The sequence below is a fragment of the Symphalangus syndactylus genome, chromosome 5 (assembly GCF_028878055.3).
Source record: "Symphalangus syndactylus isolate Jambi chromosome 5, NHGRI_mSymSyn1-v2.1_pri, whole genome shotgun sequence".
Lineage (NCBI taxonomy): Eukaryota > Metazoa > Chordata > Mammalia > Primates > Hylobatidae > Symphalangus > Symphalangus syndactylus.
This window is the reverse complement of record NC_072427.2, coordinates 60,395,520-60,416,700: the sequence shown is the minus strand read 5'-3', so window position 1 is coordinate 60,416,700 and position 21,181 is coordinate 60,395,520. Positions and strand designations below refer to the sequence as shown.

Below are 21,181 nucleotides of genomic sequence, written 5' to 3'. Positions count from 1 at the left end.
CATGGCCGGGCACGGTGGCTCACGCTTGTAATCCCAGCACTTTGGGAGGCCGAGGCGGGCGGATCACGAGGTCAGGAGATCGAGACCACGGTGAAACCCCGTCTCTACTAAAAATACAAAAAATTAGCCGGGCGTGGTGGCGGGCGCCTGTAGTCCCAGCTACTCGGAGAGGCTGAGGCAGGAGAATGGCATGAACCCGGGAGGCGGAGCTTGCAGTGAGCCGAGATTGCGCCACTGCACTCCAGCCTGGGTGACAGAGCAAGACTCCGTCTCAAAAAAAAAAAAAAAAAAAAAAAAAAAAAAAAAAAAAAATCATAGCACACTAGTGAATGGCAAATGGATAATAAATTCCAATTATTATTTTAATAGTAATTTGACAGCCAGGCGCAGTGGCTCACGCCTGTTATCCCAGCACTTTGGGATGCCGAGGCAGGTGGATCACCAGGTCAGGAGTTCGGGACCAGCCTGGTCAAATATGGTGAAACTCTGTCTCTACTAAAAATACAAAACTTAGCCGGGCGTGGTGGCACGCACCTGTAGTCCCAGCTAGTCGGGAGGCTGAGGCAGAAGAATCGCTTGAACCCAGGAGGCGGAGGTTGCAGTGAGCTGAGATCATGCCACTGTACTCCAGCCTGGGTGGCAGAACAAGACTCCATCTCAAAAAAAAAAAAAAAAAAAAATATATATATATATATATATAGTAATTTGACTTAGTTAAGGAAGAAAACACCAGTGGCTTTTGTCTTTGTTTCCATGATCTCTAGAGAAATGCACACACTCCTATACATCTATAATATTTAGTACTTCATTATTTTTATAGCAGAACTTCAGATAAACATCTATGTGGTATAGGAATATAACTAAAATTTTGATAACATTATTCAACAACTCTGATCTATAATGTATTTACATTTAATAAGGAACTCTATGGCATGACTTTTTCTAATGAATACAATGACTTTTATGAAAACAAAAATGGCTAGGAAGGTCAGGGAAAGGTTATAAGCAAATGTTCTCACAAAGTTGCTGAAATAGGAAAGTAAAGGAAATAGCTCTTTTCCTGAAACCTTATCTGATAAAAATAATTGTTTTATTTTGGAGTGATTTGGGCAGGTATTTCTCTATCATTTTGGAGGGCAAATTTTAAATCGACTTTAAAGACATGAAAAATTCCTTTTTTGCATTTTTGTTTATTTGTTGTGGCATCCTTTTAGGTACACAGGGTTATTTCAGTATGACTTGAAATACTAACTTTTGTTTTATGTGAAACACTTTTGTTTTTCTTTCTAGTTGTCCAAGTTTGGTAAGACCAGAGTATTTATGATGAAGCGATCTCTCTGAAGTAGTTTCTTTTGTACACCCATAGGCTAGGATGGATTTTCTTTTACACCTATTCAGAGAATTTCTATTCAGTTTGTTATTAGTAATCACCCCCTAGTCGCTTTCTTCATATCTGTTTTCTAGATAACAGTTCCCTAGTTTACATCCATATTGTGTATTATTCTTCCCTAAGTGTATTATCTTATACTTCTTTACATTAAATCTCATCTTGGACCTGCCCTTTCAAATCCCCAAGTTGTCCATAATCCATCCATGTACTTGATTGATCTTGTTTTGTTTTCTTTTTAATCCATTCTAGCTTTGTATCATCTGCAAACTTGATCATACTTGAATTTACATTCTCCTCCAGCTCATTAATGAGTATGCTAGACAGGATAGTCGTCATTCCTGTGGAACAGTGCTGCATATACTGCTGGATGCTCTCAGTTGCAACTATGTTGATAATAATTCATTGCTTCCTTCCCATGACAGAATTCTTTATCTACAGTGCTATACTGTTATCCAGGCAATGCCTCTACCATCTCTGCTTTCTGGATGCTCCTATTTCAATCATTTTTCTCTAAGATTTACAGAAAAATTATTGTGCTCCCTTATCTATTTATGCCATTGGTTAATTTTTAAAAGAAGTTACTCAATCTGGGAAAATATTGTCCTTAAATAGAAATTTCTCAAAAGTTTCCATCGAACATCAGTGAGTCTTTAAAAATACGTTAAGTGTGAAACATTTTGGAAGTGCTGCCTAAGTCTTTGCTTTCTCCATGGAAAGGGATCTCTAGTTATTTAAATTTTAAGTAAAACCATAATTATTTTTCTCACAGCTGAGAGAATGATTTAAATATATGCAAATTTTTTCTGAATGTCGATTATATTTTCAGTAAATTACTCTGGTTTGAGGTAGTTTTCTAGATGAGACACAGTTCATTTATAATTTTCAGAGCATGATGTGGAACCATTTGTTACTTTATTTTTAAAGTTATGGTTTTTTTCTTTATTTTCAGGAAAAAGAAGAAGTAGAGGGAATATCAGTAGGTGCTATACTTTCTGACTACCAGCGTATTCGAGTGGAAAATGTGTAAGAAAACATTAATTTGTTAGTTTTAAAAGTGTATGTATTTTAAGAATGTGAATAAGTGAAAAATCAATAATCGTATTCAAATTACAAATAGATATGGTAGTCTACATGCTCCATGGAACTAAATGTATGTATTTACCTAAGTAACAAAAGTCATGCTTTTCCTTTTTTCTATCCTTATATCTCACAGGAGGAAACAACTTATTTAGTGTAAGGAAAAATAATCTATAATAGAATTGAGACAGATTTTTTAGTGAGAAGTATTCTCTTCATTTTTTTCTTATTTGATTTAGTATATCCTGTTAATCTCTTTTAACTCATCATTTGTAATAAAAATCAAGAGATAATAAAAGGAATACAGTAATATTTTAAAGAAAAAATGTTTACTAAGGAGTCATCTCCTCTTTGGTCCATATAATTCAGTTCTTGTCCAAAAATATTTATCTGATTGAAATACTTACATATAAAGCCATTCAACTTTCAAGGAATATTTAGGATGTTCCTCCCGTCGTCCTAGCCCCTCTCTACTCCCCTAAGGGAGGGAGCACTAGTGAAGCATTTAGTCTGTAGCTGCACATACCAAAACAGTCAATTCGATTGATCTATTCAAAAATCATGAGGTTAAATGATAATATTGGTTATTTAATGTTGGCCTGGCAAGATACCAGATACCACCTGAATGAATTTACTTTTCATCTTTAATTTATCTAGATAAATACAATATTGTATGGAGATTCTGGGCATAATTATATTAACAAAAAAATTGGACTCCATTATTTTTCCTAAGCACAATTTGACCTACAAATAAGTGATTTTGCTAGTCAAAAGGACAAATAGAATAAGATAATGGCTGTATTTATATAATATTTTTATATTCTTGATAAAGAAACATTCCTACTTACTATCTCATTTAAAATCTACATATTAATAGATTTGAAAACTTAAGTTTCATTTTTATTTTATTTATTTTCTCTCTAATTGGTGGATTTAGGGCAGTTAAAAAAATACAGAATTTTAAGAGTGAATGAAGGGAAAACAAGGTAAAGCATAGTTAAGTGAAGAGAAATATGATCTTACATTTTAGAGGTGTATCAGAATCTCTGGACGATGGATGATGATGGTGGAGTGGAGAAGGAGGTCATGTGTATTTTGAGAAACTTTTCCTTACATTCTACCTAGATGTAGATCTACCATTGAGAACAACTGATCTACAGATGGAGATGAATTGCATATCCCTTAAGCCAGACATTAGAAATAATAGTATTGTCATCAAGTTTTAGATCATATTCTCTGAGAATTATTTAGTTTAAAAATTAGTGTTTTTTAGTAAGTTCAAACCCACAGGCTTTAATGGGTAGCCAAACTGGAGATAGGGATGACATCTATTTATGAAAGTTAAAAAGCCAAATAAAAATGTGCCCCTGATTAGGAAGCTGCCTGTTACATATATGTGTATATGTATATGGAAGAAGGGCACGTCATGCCCATGGGTAGAGACTTTCTCAAAACACAATCTCTGGTACACTTCAAAACACAGTTGAACAGATGAACAGACTTTATATTATAAAGCATATCTGCAATTATTTTATCCTTGAAACTTCAAAAGTAATGTTACTGGGAGTCCATTGGTCCACAAACTCAATTTTGAATTAGCCTATGCCCAAATTTTAGTTTGTGTTGTATTATTACTAGTTCTTGCTATCCTCTTACCCAGTGTTTAATGCCTACTAATCAAAACAGCCTCTCTACCTTTTTAAACTAAGATTTATTTTTTTATGGACAAAAAGTTTTTTCTTCCTGTCCTTATCGTAAAATTTGTGGTTGCTCCTTTGAAATTCCTCAAAATCTCTTGACTATAGACTTAAGTAAAATTTTTTAACCTATTTAAGTTCTTTAACAGTTCAAAGTATCATGGCTCAAATAAACTTACTCTGTAAATCACTGCTGAATTTGAACTTGTGACATCTATTAAACACTTTACATTCTGAAGTTATGTTTGTATTACATGGGTAGTTCACATTTTATTATTTTTGTATTTATTAACTGCTTCAGCATTGCTTTAGATGTTCTGAGACATTTTAAAAGGGAAAATTACATGCAACAGTCTCTGCAATGAGGAAGGTTTTTGTTTTTTGAAAGTCAGGGTATATGTAAATGAAAAAAATAGTGATATTTTTAAGGCCATGTGTGAGTAAATGACCAAACATGGTACATTTAATAAGTATTGGGATCTCTGAGAGAGAGAGAGAGAGAGAGATCAGTATAGGCCAGAGTAGTCAGCCAAGCAGCCTTACAGATGCTAGGGACGATGGATTTTGCTTATAAACCTTATAGATACTGGGTTTTAGAGCTATATTCTTGGTTTGAAATCTGATCTCAGCCAGTTAGTGTATGACTTGGGCAAGTCACTTGGCTTTGACTATCATTTATTGAATACCTATTTTATCCAGGCATTGTACTACATTATCTATATTACCTTTAATTCATTAAACAATTATAGTCCTCTCTGAGAAAGTGACATTTAAGCAAAGGCATGAAGCAAGTGAGAACACAACTAGTGTAATAGGCAAGAATGAGCAGACAGCAGTGGTAGGATGGAATGAGAAGAGAGTAAGTAGTAGGAAATAAAGTGCAGGAACTAAACAGGGTGATATCCATGGATTGATGGGGAGCCACTGGAGGGTTTTGAGCAGAGGAATCCTATGATCTATTTTATGTCTTTTTTTTTTTTTTTGAGATGGAGTCTCACTCTGTCGCCCAGGCTGGAGTGCAGTGGCGCAATCTCGGCTCACGGCAAGCTCCGCCTCCCGGGTTCACACCATTCTCCTGCCTCAGTGTCCCGAGTAGTTGGGACTACAGGCGCCTGCCACCATGCCCGGCTAATTTTCTGTATTTTTAGTAGAGACGGGGTTTCACCATCTCTACTACGAGCCAGGATGGTCTGGATTTCCTGACCTCGTGATCCACCCATCTCGGCCTCCCAAAGTGCTGGGATTACAGTCGTGAGTCACCGCGCCCGGCCTGTTTTATGTCTTAAAAGGATCACATTGGCTGCTGTGTTGAAAATGGATTTTAGAAGTGTGAGGGTGGAAGCAGGGAAGGAAATTAGGATGTTGACATGAGAGAGAATGGGTGGCTCAAACCAGGTTGTTAGCAGTGGTATTAGTGAGGAATGATCACATTCTGCATTGTGGTAGATTGGATGTGGAATGCGAAGAAAAGGAAAGGATGATTTCATTTCACATCTTTTAATCCTCTTAAGAACTTTGAAAGGAACTATTTTTGCCCCTATTTATGAACTAGGAAACTAAGCACAAGGGCTTAGATTTTACTTGACTTCAAAAGCCATGCAGCTAGAGTACAAAATGAGGTTTTAAATTCAGATGTGTCTTCACTCCAAAACCTATATTTTTTCTACTTTACCAATAATGGAAAATATCTAGTACAGTGCCTGCAGCATTGTACTTATTGTTCTTACTATTTTCTTTTTATTGAAATTCTTAAAAAAAAAATTCAAAGTTAATAGATAAGAATAGTTCACATAACTGCAGTTATTGTTAATTTAATCAATATGTGGCTATTTTATTAGGATAAATTATTTGCCCACTTTACATATGCTTCAAAATTTTGATACCCATGAAAGTTTTAAAAATGAGAGTATACTGGCATTTGTAAACTCTTGTACATAGATTTCTAAACTAAGAGTCTTACTAAAATTAATATTTCTAGTGTGCCTGGAAATTTCATTTTTATCAGTTTATGCATAGACCTTGGAAATTAAATATGTTTATGTTGTATATATAACTTCATTGTGCAAAATATGTTTTTAAAAGCATTTTCAATGCTAAAATCCTTGAACGAAGCATTATGTTTCAAATCAAAGTAATTGCTATGGATCCAAGTATAAAACATTAAGATATCATCTGACTTTCTTTTTCTTTTTCTTTTGTAGGTGTAAAAGGCTTAATCTCCAGCCTTTAGCTTACCTTTGGCAGAGAAACCAGGAAGATTTGCTTAGAGAGATGATATCATCTAACATTCAAGCAATGATCATCAAAGTAGCAGCTTTGGGTATGCAGCCAAACTATCAAGGGAGCTGTTTGTTGCCACATAGATGATCTCAGTTCACTAATAAGTAGTTAAAATGAACTAAGAAAACTGATTTAGAATATAAAAATGTGGAGTCACAGCTGAAGAAATTGAGTAAGCACCTTCCTTGCATAAAGAAAGGGAAGTTTTAAAATGGTCTTTTGACCATTTGCCGAAGTGATTACTAGTAAGGCTTTTTTTTTTTTTTTTTTTTTAACGTATAACAGGTTCTAAAACTGATATTGTATTATAGTCCTTCAATTTAAGTTCTTTTTCTTTAGGGTTTGGAATTTAGACTTGTAGGAAACAGGAAATACAAGGGTTATTTTTGTTTTGTTTTGAGGTTTTTTGGAAGCTTCTTACAATATGTATTTGACACAAAACATATTTTCCTTGTATTTTTTAACATATTTTGCATAATGCTAAAATAGAAAGATGGTTTTGTTTTTGTTATAAAAAATAAATAGGGTACTGGTTTTTGTTGGGGATGGTGAGAAAATTATGTTTGAGAAAATGTTATCTGATTAGTTAGCATAGACACAGCAGGCAGGTGGTAATCTGATTCAAGTATGGACATTACATATGAACACATTTAATTTATTTGGAATTTCTATAATTATATTCATTTTTGAGAAACCATAGGGTTTGAGCCTAGTCCGTTCATTTTGTGAACCTGTTATAGAAAATGCCCTGAAGCCTGAGAGTTCCCAAAGCCTAAATCATGTACCTCATTTGAGAGTGTTTACCTTGCTGATCTCTGAAATAACAAGGTCTTGAGCTGTAGAAGATTTTATAGATACATTCATTTTTTAAATAAAATTAAGAGAAGTAGTACAGACCCCATAATGTTTCTCCGTGGTAAATACCAAGCTACTCTATTCTTGCTGAAGTTGAGGTGTTGTCTTCAGGTGAAGGCTTTATTTAGTGAATCTGTAGTTGATCTCCTTAGCTGTTAAAACGAGAAAGATTGAGTGGTATTATGTTTTTATTTCTGAGAAAAGGTTGCTGAGCAGCTCTCATGATTAACGTTCTCATTATAACTATATTTGTCATATGAATTTATATGTGACTCTCTACAGAGTATTCCCTCTTGCTTTTTCTTTGTCTCTCACTGTCTCTTTGAATTTTCTAAGATTACATAGTTCCATAATGAAGTTTACGTGACATCTCACTGAAAGGTACACATACTATTCCTTTTACTGCCAGATAGATAAAAGACTGGATTAGAACCCAGAGAGACCTCCCTTATTGAAAAGATAGTCAAAGAATTTGACCTTATTGCCATCTTTTAATAGTATATGACCGATATTGTGTGTTCTTTCATTTCTATCTGTGCCTCTCTGTAGGGATTAGAGATGGGGAATTAGCTTTATCAGGCCTTTCGGTAAAATGTAAAAACTGAGCTGATTTGTCTTTGGCATCTCAGTAACGAAAATATAGATCTGATTTTAACATTTACAGCACATGGTTTCTACTGACTGCCTATAGGTGTGCAAAGATGAAAGTTATTCTTTAGAATAATATTAAAGAAAGGTTTATTAAATGGCACCGTACTTCTGAAGACATAGAAACATATAAATGATGCAATATAGGTTGCTAAGCCTTTTTCCTCCCATTTAAAATTGTCAGACAATTTTAAATGGATTTAAGCCAAAAAAAAAAGGGACTTTTTTTGGATTTAAGCAAAAAAAAAAAAAAAAAAGAAAAAATGAGACAATAAAACCTTTCTGTGGGGGTGAGGGATTAGTAAAATTTTGTGGACCATTTTTCTATGAAATGGTCTTATAATAGAAAAAGCTCAGTTCTACATGAATGCATACAAATATATTTTTTATAATTATGTTACATAACCTTTATGTCTTGTAGGCATCAATGAACTCATAAAATTTCTGGCTTCCTTGTTTCATTATAATGTTTTAAGGGACTCATCCATATTATTGAATGAAGCAATAGTGTGTTTATTTTATTGTAGTATAGTGTTCCCTTGTGGGAGACTGTAATTTAATTAAATTTAATTAACACCACAATTTAATTATCCATTCTATTATTGATGACATATAGGTAGTAGTATCCAGTTTGGCACTGTGATAAACAGTGCTGCCACAAAGTGGTCATCTTACACATTTTCTGTCCCAGACCTAGAACATGCCTTTTTTTTCAGGAAGCCCTGATTTCTTTGAATGTGAAATGATATATGTCTGTATGTGTATATCTAATGACTCATGAGTTCATGATATTTCACAATCAAATTCAAGACAACATAAGGATTATAATAATTCTGTATTCCATCGCTGCCCTCTTTCTTCCACAGTGAATCTTGATTATCAAGGTCACAAGAGATATTATTTATTAGAAAATCCCATAATTTTTGGGAACAAAAAGACCAAATAGCAGATCTATTATCCATTCTTTCCAGTAACTGGAGTAGGCTTTCTGGAAAGAAAGAAGAAAGAACTTCTATAATCTTTCTATAAACATATAATTATAGACCTCATGGCAAAAAACACACAAAGAAACAAAAAATCACTAATGGTATTTACTAAAGGGGAAGAGTATCTTTGGACTGCTTTTAGCAGGATGTATCTAGTTGCTAAAGAAGTGAGAGAAATGATAAAGGAAGAACGTGAGACCACTTTTACCTATTACTGGAAAACCACCTGTTTCTTGAAAGATATGTCTGCAAAGTAACTAAATTGATCACTAGAAAAACTATACTGGTTTAAGGGTTAGTTTATTCAGTTAAATGATGGTGTAAGAACATTGACTATGAAAGGAAATAATGCTAGGACTCTACTTATAAGGTTTCTAGGATTGGGATATAGGAATGAGGTGATGGGGGAGGAGGCAAGTACACAACTATATATCTTTCCCATTTCACACATTTTTTTTGTTAGTTTTGCCTGATCCAATGGTCCTAGGCCCGAGTTTAAAGTTGCACATACCAAAGGAAAGTGTTGTCAATGCACAAAACGCAATATCAATACCATTACATTTGACAGTGCATATTCTTAAAGGCCTTTAGGAGTATGGATAACTTCACTCTGTGTAGGCAAATTAAGGCCTATCCATAAACACAAGCCAAGTGTCTTGTGATTCTTATCTGTCAAATCCTGTAATATCTGCCAAGGAGAAGTGCTAACAAGGCTGCTGTTTTACTGTCCCTGTGGGTTTATAATACAACTGTTGAGCCAGTTAGCCCAATAATGGGCAAAAGGGTGTGGGTCAAAACAGGTAATAGATGGAAATGGGGGGACGTATAAGAGATGGAAAGGCATTTTAAGTGAATTCAAGTTCTATGGAGAGATGTAACCATGTGGCCTTCCCTGGCAGAGCCTCAGAGCTAGAAAATAATAAGGTATTTGGTATCTCTCCTTGGTAAATACCAAGCTACTCTATTCTTGCCGAAGTTGAGTTGTTGTCTTGGATATCTCTCTCAAATTTGATGCTAACCTAACTGATGTTGAGAGAACACTCTGGATGTGTTTTCTGGAGAGAAGGGAAATTGGTGATATATAGCTCTACTTAATTCCACCTATGGCCTGTAATCCCAGCACTTTGGGAGGCCAAGGCAGGCGGATCACGAGGTCAGGAGATCGAGACCATCCTGGCTAATGTGGTGAAACCCCATCTCTACTGAAAATACAAAAAAATTAGCCACACATGGTGGTGGGCGCCTGTAGTCCCAGCTACTCAGGAGGCTGAGACAGGAGAATGGTGTGAACCAAGGAGGCGGAGGTTGCAGTGAGCCGAGATCATGCCACTGCACTCCAGCCTGGGCGACAGAGCAAGACTCCATCTCAAAAAAAAAGAAAAAGATTCCACCTATGTAATCTAGAGGAATAAAGTGGCAGAATGCCCCTTGATGACTCAATGTAGGAGCAGTTCACTACAGTTACCACTCATTTCTTGGTTTATAGGCTATCCAGTTGTCCCTTGAACAACAAGGTGGTTAGGAGCACCAACCCCCTGCACAGTTAAAAAGCCACTTAAAACTTTTGACACCCCAAAAATTTAACTACTAATAGTCTGCTGTTGACCAGAAGCCTTACCAAAAACATAACAGTCCATTAACACATTTTGCATGTTGTATGTATTACATACTGTATTCTTACAATAAAATAAGCTGGAGAAAAGAAAATGTTACCAAGACAATTATAAGGAAGAGAGGCCAGGCACAGTGGCTCATGCCTGTATTCCCAGGACTTTAGGAGCCCAAGATGAAAGGATCGCTTGAATCAGGAGTGTGAGACCAGCCTGGGCAACATAGGGAGACCTATCCCTATAAAAAGTTTAAAAATTAGCTGGGCATGGTGATGTGTGCCTGTAATCTCAGCTACTCGGGAGGCTGAGGTAGGAAAATCGCTTGAGCCTGGGAAGTCAAGGCCTCAATGAGCTGTCTTTGCACCTCTGCACTCCAACCTGGGTGAAGAGCAAGACCCTGTCTTAGGAAAAAAAAAAAAAGGAAAAAAAACCATAAGTAAGAGAAAATACACTTAAGTACTGTACTGTATTTATCAATACTGTAAATTTATGTCATCTGTTTACAAAATGAATCATTGTCTGAAATTGCAGGCAACTACAGCTGCAGATCTCAATCTACAGAACATCAACTTTTTCTTATAATGTCATGACTTTTCTCTGCGTCTTGAGAACACATCCAACATCACTAGTGGCAGTTCGTATGGGTCCCATGGTGTTACTCGAGGTTTACAGTATTTACACTAAACACAATGAAATATATGCAAGAACCACTAGAGATCACTTTTTACTGTGATACACAATTTACTGGAGACAGAAACTGCTCTGCTCATGCGGAGATGATTAGCATCACATAATATTTTAAGCAGACACTAGCAACACTTGAGCTCACCGCAGTGGCAACGTAAGTTGGCTACAAAATTAATACAGTAGTAACAATAGATAATAATAGTTAATTTTATGCAGTTATGATTTAATGCTGCATCTTTGTTTACCTTTCTCTCACCTGTGAATGATATGTGCGTGTTTTGATAAATTTTAACCTTTTATAATAGATTTGTATATATTTTATGGTAGTAAATGATAAAATACATGAACATCTACATGTATTTCATGCATTCATGGCATACCTTTCTCTTAATTTTTTCAGTATTTCTAGGCTACATGGTTCATATGTTGAGTTTTTTCAAATTGTCACACATCTCTCCAAATATACTTATTGAAAAAGATCCATATATAAGTGGATCCAGGCAGTTCATATTCGTGATGTTCAAGGGTCAACTATTTACCATTCAGATCTCTTTTTTTTTTTTGATGATAATGATTTGACTATTACTAATTAAAGTACATAGATGGAGGATTCGGAACAGTAGGGCTTCTGCACTCCTTGTGGACATAAATCAAGACAATATGTTGCTAAGACATCTACCTACGTATAGTGGAGAGCAGATTTCTACTGCCTGTTATAGCTTGATTTCCTTCTAATATAGAATATGTGAATGTGAATGGAATTCATTTAAGGGAATTGGAAGACCACCTTGAGGGAGATGGATATGGATGTAATGTAATGAATAAATATTACTAACAACTCCTCTCTGGAGTTACTCAGAGTATGTTTGTGAAAAGCCTGTGACATACCCAAAGAGAGCTGTATTTGATACATAATATACCAAATGACAATCTCATGGGACTTTTTTGTGTGTGTGCAAACTATTTTTCTAAATTGTACAGGTTTTACTAATGTACCATGTTGTTGCTTGATGAGTATTGTCTCTGCTGTCTTGATGTTCTGAAGGCATTTTTAGTAATGGTCTTGAGGACCATTACTAATATCATACCAAATCAGACCAAAATAATATTCCTTAAAGCTCGTGATGAAAAGGATTTGCTAATCCAAATAGAGACACTAGAGGGAGCTCTCTTCCAGGAGACTGGCTGCATCTGGAAATGGCCCTAGAGGGAGAAGAAAGCTTTAAATGACTGGACTAATAGATTATTTAATGGAACATCATATTGGTCAACAGTGCAAGAAGAGGGCTTATACTCTTATGCAGGAAAGACTTTTAAATATTCCAATTGCTATGGAAGTTGTTGTTTTTAAAGATCCATTGCCAGCAGTTCTAGTAGCCAAGCTAATATTGAAGAAAGATTCTTGAATATTCCAATTGCTATGGAAGTTGTTGTTTTTAAAGATCAATGACCAGCAGTTCTAGTAGCCAAGCTAAGGATGCCCACTTATGGGAACACTATGGTTAGCCTAAATTATGGGACATTGCTGAACAGTGTAGCCTTTATATTTGTTCTCCAATGGCCCAAGTATCACAGATAAAAAGGGAATTTGTCTTTCTCATGCTACACTGATTAGAATTGGAAGGATAAAGGAATGACATTATGTTATCCTGAAGGGAGCTTATTGCATAATGACATCTGGAAGCCAATAACTTTTAAAACCTATACTATGCTATATATAATTATATCCTCAAGCCAAATGGAATCCCAAATTTATTGAACAATAATCTCTAGTCACTAACCTAGTCACTGTGACTATGAATGTGCATTAAAAAAAGTTGTTTTTGTTGGGAAGAAACAGAGAATGGTACTGTGATTCTAATTGACCTCGTGTGCTAATCTGGGCCAGAGTATAGCAGTGAAGGACCTGGAGAACTGTTCTGATGGTCTTGGAACTCTACCTTATTTGTTAGGCTGCCTGATTACTTCTCTTCTTGAAATTATCAGAAAAGGTTGAAACTGGGTAAGGTGTCCAATTTGTTTGAGTCTGATTTGACAAGCTAATATCTTGGTTTAACTCAACTTCATATTTATTTTGTATTACACTATAAAATAAATACCACATTGTATGTGGGGCTGTAGAGAACATATTCTATGTTTCTGCACAGTTAGGACTTTCTGAGCAAATTTTACAGAAACTTGAGACCTAGGCTAAAAGACGAGCTTTAGAACTTAATTTATGACTGAACAGATAAGTGAAAACTCCAGAGAGACTTACCTTTCTAGAGTTATCTGTTTACATTTCAAAGGAAGGGTTGAGACCGGGACCTTGGAGACATCTCTTGGGTTGTAAAGCTGGAGACACTAGTGTTTCCCCTCAGGAAGATTTATTTACATTCCAAAGTGTGAAAGCACATATCCTTCCCTTTACTTTTCCAAGGAAACTCTCAGAAGGGAAGGTTTTTTTTTTTTTTTTTTTGAGACGGAGTCTCGCTCTGTCGCCCAGGCTGGAGTGCAGTGGCGCAGTCTCGGCTCACTGCAAGCTCCGCCTCCCGGGTTCACGCCATTCTCCTGCCTCAGCCTCTCCGAGTAGCTGGGACTACAGGCGCCCGCCACCACGCCCGGCTAATTTTTTTTTTGTATTTTTAGTAGAGACGGGGTTTCACCGTGGTCTCGATCTCCTGACCTCGTGATCCGCCCGCCTCGGCCTCCCAAAGTGCTGGGATTACAAGCGTGAGCCACCGCGCCCGGCCCTTTTTTTTCCTAAATCAGTACTCGGATTTATTTTTCCAGACCCCTTGCCTATGGTAGATGAAATTACTTGCTCCTGGAGTAAGAGCTGGGGCAGAGAAAAGTCAGAACAGTATTATTTACTTACTCTTTGTAATAAAAATAATGTGTTCTGCTCCAGGGAACTCTTGTTGGGACTCAGCATTCCAGTAGATATAGATATTATATTAAAATGTTAACAATATATGAGACAATTTCAGAATAACAATGCTAATGCCACTACTGATGGTATAATTTCTGAGAACAGTTAAAAATAATTTTTGTATGTGCTTTTCTGAATTTCCCCTCTCATTTTTAAGAGATCTTTTTATCTGTATTGTCTGAGCATATAGCTACTATGACTATACATTCCTTATGTTTGAGTTTTATGGAAATGTAATTAATACACTATGCACGTCACCCACTTAAAATGTACAATTCAATTTTTTTAGTGTATTCATAGGTTGTGCAATCATCACCACGGTCTAGTTTTAGAATTTGTGTTCCCCAAAAAGGAATCCCATGCTCATTAGTAATCATTCTCAAGTTACCTCCAACCCCTGCCCCACTGCTCCCAGTTTTAAGCACCATGAGGACTTTGCGGCTTCATATCTTTATAGATTTGCCTATTCTGGATAGTTCATATAATTGGAATCCTACAATATGTAGTCACTGTGAGTGGCTTCTTTTACTTAGAATAATGTTTTCAAGAATCATCCAAATTATAGCATATATAATTGAGTTCTTTTTGTTGCCATATAATATTCTGTTACAAAGATATACCACGTTTTATTTAGCCATTCATCAGTCCATGGACATTTGAGTCATTTCCGTTTTTTGTTTATTATGAATAATGCTTCTATGAACATCTGTGTACAAGTTTTTCTTTGGACCTATGTATTCATTTCTCTTGGGTATATACCTAGGAGTGGAATTTATGTGTCATATGATAATTCTATTTAACATTTTGAGCAACCACCAAACTGATTTCTAAAGTGGCTGTACCACTTTAGATTCCTACTAGCAATGAATGAGGGTTCCAGGTTTTCACATCCTAGCCAACAGTTAATTATTTTCTGTCTTGCTTATAGCTATCCTGGTGAATGTAAAGTTGTATCTCGTTGTGGTTTTATTTCGCATTTCTCTAACGGCTAATGATGTTGACCATCTTCTCATGCATTTATTGACCCTTTGTATATCTTCTTTAGAGAAATGTCAGTTAAAATCCTTTGCCTATATTTTAATTGAATTGTTTGTCTTTAGTGCATTGTAGGTTTTCTTTAATATATATTCTGAGTATAAGTCTCTTATCAAATGTGTGATTTTAAATATTTTCTCCCATTTTTTGGGTTTTCTCTTTACTTCTGGGTGGTGTCCTTTGAAGCATAAACATTTTTGGTTTTGACGTAGTCCAATTTATCATTTTTTGTTTTGATTACATGTTCTTTTGATGTATTTCTAAGAAATCATTGCCTAACTTGATGTTATGAGATTTACTCCTATGTTTTCTTCTAAGAGTTTTATACTTTTAGCTCTTACATTTAGGTATGTGATTTCCTGGTTCTGTCCTTTTCCCACTGTGTGTGTGTGTGTGTGTGTGTGTATACACACACAGCTAATCATTTTTTTTATTATACTTTAAGTTCTGGGATACACGTGCAGAACGTGCAGGTTTATTAAATAGGTATACATGTGCCGTGGTGGTTTGCTGCACCCATCAACCCATCATCTACATTAGATATTTCTCCTAATGCTATCCCTCCCCTAGTCCCCCACTCCCCAGGAGGGCATGGTGTGTGATGTTCCCCTCCCTGTATCCAAGTGTTCTCATTGTTCAACTCCCACTTACAAGTGAGAACATGTGGTATTTGATTTTCTGTTGCTGTGTTAGTTTGCTGAGAATGATGGTTTCCAACTTCATCCATGCCCCTGCAAAGGACGTGAAGTCATCCTTTTTATGGCTGCATAGTACTCCATGCTGTATATGTGCCACATTTTCTTTATCCAGCCTATCTTTGATGGACATTTGGATTGATTGCAAGTCTTTGTTATTGTGAATAGTGCTGCAATAAACATACATGTGCATGTGTCTTTATGGTAGAATGATTTATAATCCTTTGGCTATATACCTAGTAATGGGATTGCTGGGTCAAATGGTATTTCTGGTTCTAGATCCTTGCAGAATTGCCACATTGTCTTCCACCATGGTTGAACTAATTTACACTCCCACCAACAGTGTAAAAGCATTCCTATTTCTCCATATCCTCTCCAGCAACTGTTGATTCCTGGCTTTTTAATGATCACCATTCTAACTGGCATGAGATGGCATCTCATTGTGGTTTTGATTTGCATTTCTCTAATGACCAGTGATGATGAGCTTTTTTTCATGTTTGTTGGCCGCATCAATGTCTTCTTTTGAGAAGTGTCTGTTCATATCCTTCACCCACTTTTTGATTGGGTTGTTTGTTTTTTTCTTGTAAATTTGTTTAAGTTCCTTGTAGATTCTGGATATTTGTCCTTTGTCAGATGGATAGATTGCAAAAATTTTCTCCCATTCTGTAGGTTGCCTGTTCGCTCTGATGATAGTTTCTTTTGCTGTGCAGAAGCTCTTTAGTTTAATTAGATTCCATTTGTCAATGTTGGCTTTTGTTGCCCTTGCTTTTGGTGCATAAGGCACATATTCCTAGTGGCTCCTCCCCATTCTCCCAGTGCGCATGCAGACCCCCCGTCTGTTGCAGGCATGCCCAGGCAAGACCCTGTGCGGGTTCCCTTATCTGCCTCCTGCCTCTATCATTCCCCCCTCTAAAGAAGGACATACAACTGCCATTAGGATAAGGATAGAGATAAGGATAAAGACTGAACTTCACTGCATACTGCTGACCGGGGGTACTGTTTGGGGAAGATGGAATCAGATCTCCCTCAGAGGCCTATCTAAGGTTCCCCGGTTAAAGGGGGCCATTGTTTGAGGCTCCAGTTGCATGACTGGAGTTTGATGGCCTGAAGGCAAGAGGAGATAAACCTGGTTATTAGAAAACGTGTCAAAATGGAACAAAAAGGGGTGGGTAAGGACAGTTTTTAAATCCCAAGGCTGTTGACATGCCTAGATAACTGGTGGCTATAGTCAGGGTTGCTAAGATTTGGGTGCATGGGGCTTGGCTTTAGTTAGCCCTGTTTGTCTTATTTTCCCAAAAAGGAAACCTCCAGGTTATGGGCACCCTATTTACTCCCATCACCTGGCAGGATTTTCAGGATAATTGCTCAGAATTAAAATGTTGAACCAGATTTTTACATTACCCATCCCTTTTGTTCGTTCTGAGCTGCAGCCAGAGATTGCTGGTTGGTTCACAGGAATAAGCAGTGTAAGCCTAAAATGTAGTTAATAACTTAAAAAACAACTAATGAGTCTGGAATTTAATGATAAATGTATAAATTTTGAAACATAATTTCTCTCCAGTCCTCATTTTTGTTAAAAACAAAGCATAATAGGACTGAGTTGTTTGCAAAATAACTTTAGTCTCATACTTGGCCCGATTATTTGTGTAATGTGGAGCAAGAATAATTTTTTCTACATGGGCTTTTTAAATTGGATTTTATGGAACTCTATTCCACAAGGAATCTCAGATAGGACTTTTTTTTTCCTTTTTTAAAGCCAAGCCCCACCATGGGTTTGTACACTCTAATGACTATGAGTTGGGTGAACTCCTCTCTTCTTGAGGTCCCAAGAACATGGGGCTCCTGGACCTGTTAGAAAGTGACATTCTTTACTCACCACAGGTTAGGAACTTTGTCCAGGGACTATGTAGACAGGGTATCTACTATAGACAGTTTTCCCAAGCGGTTTTTATTGGATCTGCAAGTTGAGCTTGATTCCTTAAAAGGAAGCATACCCTTCCAGTCAAAGCCTTGATGAAACAACCAGTTTCTCCAATTGCATCCTGTTGCAAGAGAAAATGGATTCTTATTGCACTGATGCAAATAACCATATTTTCATAAGTTAAGAATGCTGCCAGTTTCCAAATACTAGAGAAGCCAGGCAGAGAGAAACAAATATGCTCCAAATTTTGTTCACAAGAGTATACCCCACTCTATTAAAGGCTATAAATAGCTCAAAATAAGTTGCCTTGACTCTGAAAAACAAAATAAGTATCAGCAATGTTTTAAAGAAAAGTTTAAAAAGCTTACTCAGTTTTTCATTAGTTCAGTCCATTCCATTAACTCTTGTTCTGTTTGATATTCATCAACATTTCAGCTATTAATATCAACCCTAATTTTCTAATGAAATCTTATAGACAATTCTATCCAATCTTAACCAGTTTGACCATGAGGTGAGATCTTTATAAACCTTTTATAACTCTTTATAAATTTTGCTAAAAAGCAGATTAGTGCCTTAGGAAAACCTTGTTGTGCTTTTATTTCAATGCTCAATTTACAGAAAAACCATATAATACCCTTTTGAATCTAGTCAGTGTTCACACACAGAATTTCTTTTGCAAGATTAATTTTTAGAAACCTTCCACAACTTGTTTAAACCTTTGGCTTTATCTTACCTAATTTAAAATAATCCTATAAACCTAGGTAAAAAATTACATTTTGATGGCATTTGCATTTACCAGTAAACTCCAAGGCTGTTTCCATTTCTCAAAGACTAAAGTCACATGAACTAAAAGGGGTACCACACTTTTTATCTTCCCTTTAAAAGATATTTGATCTAGGTGCTTATTTTCCTTTAGGCCAATTAATAAGAGCTCTCTTTTTGTAGACGTCTCACACAACACATATATAACCACACAGACAAACAGAAGCAGATCCAGTAGTTATAGGAGTTTCTGTTTGCCAATCTCCTAACTGGGTTATTGGCCTCCAAATGGGGCCCTTTAAGAGTAGGGCTAGGCCGGGCGCGGTGGCTCAAGCCTGTAATCCCAGCACTTTGGGAGGCCGAGGCAGGCGGATCACGAGGTCAGGAGATCGAGACCATCCTGGCTAACACGGTGAAACCCTGTCTCTACTAAAAATACAAAAAAAATTAGCCGGGCGTGTTGGCGGGCGCCTGTAGTCCCAGCTACTCGGGAGGCTGAGGCAGGAGAATGGCGTGAACCCGGGAGGCGGAGCTTGCAGTGAGCCGAGATCGCGCCACTGCACTCCAGCCTGGGGGACAAAGAAAAGACTCCGTCTCAAAAAAAAAAAAAAAAAAAAAAGAGTAGGGCTAGGAAAGCATGCAGTTTCTAGGGCCTAACAAACAGGTATAGCTGGAAGACAAAAACAAATTTTGAGAAAGATTCATCCACCTCTAATTCCTGGGGCTCCATGAGGAAAATGGAGGCTTCTCCCAAAATGGAATCCATGGCACCTTTTCTGTTTTTCCCAAGGAATCACAGGCCATTGCTTGAACCTGGGACGTGGAGGTTGCAGTAGGCTGAGATCGCACCACTGCACTCCAGCCTGGACGAAAGAGAGAGACTCCATCTCAAAAAAAAAAAAGAAATTATCTTAGGGCCTCTCATGTGTGCATTAAGGGTGGCAAGACAAAATGGAGAAAAAGAATTCAGTCAACTGAGAAAAAAACTTTTTCCAGAAAAACAAGATACAAGAAGAGAAAAATATAAAGGCCTTTAAATATACCTATGAATTGGGTATCCATTTTTAATTTAGCTCAGTGCTGTTTATGAAAATCCATTTAAATCTCTTATTATCCAACTTTAACCATGCCAAGTGGCCAGTATTTTGGCTTTCAAACTTTACCAAGGTAACCTCCCAGGGACTCAGAGGAAGGAAAATTCAAGGTGATTTGTGGAGGGGAAGAGAATCAACAAATGGTAAAGGTCATGCAAATATCAAACCAGAAAGGACTCATTCCCTAAGCCAGGACTGAACCTAGGCTGCCATTGTAAAATGGCAGAGGCTAGAACAAAGCACTGCCACATGGTTACAGGTCATGCTTCCAAGGACATAAAACAAGATAGAGGCCTACAGCAAAGTTTGCCACTGACTGGTTTGCTGGCCTGGGTTGAACAACAGGCCTGTGGAGTACTGGGCCTGTATCCCATCCTAAGGTACCCTTCTTTCTGACAGAACCATGCAGAGTGACATGCAAAGCACACCAGTTTGGCTATAGTTTAAGACCAGCCTCACAAATCCTTTTTCATAATTAAAACTTTACGGAGAATATAAACAGCGATCCTTACCATTCCCTTTACCGGTTTGCACCAGGAGAGGGAGGCCAAAAGCCCAACTGGTAAAAAAAAAAAAAAAAAAAAAGTCTATTCTTTTGCCTGCATGTCAGGCTTCCGGGTTCCCTTCTTCCAAGCTCAGTCCCAAGCCAACCAGTTTAAGGTTTGGGAAATTAACTTTTCCCAGTTTGGAGCATATATCCAAGAGGACTATTCTGTAGGGGGACCCAATTACTCATCTGTGAAGAAAGAACAGAGGAGGAAAAAGGAAAAAGAAGACATTTTTTTCAAAGGAGCCCCAGGACTCAGGATGCATTCAAAAGAGGTTCACAATGAAGATGAATGGCTACTCATCTAGAAAGAGGGGAGCAAGGTGCTCCTGGTTCCATTTTCTTCCTAGTGAATACCATGGATATGTAAGGGAGAGAAAGTGAGGCATCCCTCTTTCTGTCATCTGAATATCCCTGAGGCCCAGCAACTGTGACAGGGTGCCACCATGGGCGTCAAAGTGGCTTTTACCCATGTAAACATGGGTGCCTGGGGGTGGGATTATCCACTGTTACCCACATACACCCTGTCTCCCCTGCTGTTAGTAGCCTTCGAGCTCCGAAACTTGGAATTGAGTTTGTGACAAAAATGTGTCTCGGGGGCTGCATGGACTCCTTATCATAAGCCAAATGCTAAGGAGAAGTTGTGGAATTGAGTCCTCCAAGGGAGAGAAAAGGGTGTCCCGGCCTAGTAAAATGTCCTCTAAAAGGGAGAGAAAAAAAAAGCCTCTTGCATAAACGTTAACTCCTGACCTGGTGGAGAAAAGAAAAAAAAAAAAAAAAAAACTTAAATGCAGGGCTGTGTTAACTGAGACAGGATGGAGAAAAACAAAAAAAAACTTAAATGCACAGCTGTATTCACTGCTGACAGCGTGGAGGAAAGAAAAAGATGCCTGAGCAAGAAACCTCTTATTCTTATGCAAATGGATTTCTCCAACAGGACAGAAACTTTTTCTTTTAAAAGAGATGGAATCTTTTCTGTCACCCAG

The 21,181-nt window shown here is 37.1% G+C and overlaps 1 protein-coding gene across 2 annotated transcripts in view; it reads left to right on the top strand.

Moving 5' to 3' along the window:
• DPH6 (diphthamine biosynthesis 6) overlaps positions 1-21,181 on the top strand; it is a 195,440-nt gene that overhangs the window by 90,122 nt on the left and 84,137 nt on the right. For both annotated transcript variants that reach the window (XM_063639071.1, XM_055278625.2), the window contains exons 4-5: positions 2,340-2,413; positions 6,366-6,484. In XM_063639071.1, coding sequence (XP_063495141.1) covers positions 2,340-2,413; positions 6,366-6,484 — 193 coding nt within the window. The remainder of the gene's footprint in view (positions 1-2,339; positions 2,414-6,365; positions 6,485-21,181) is intronic.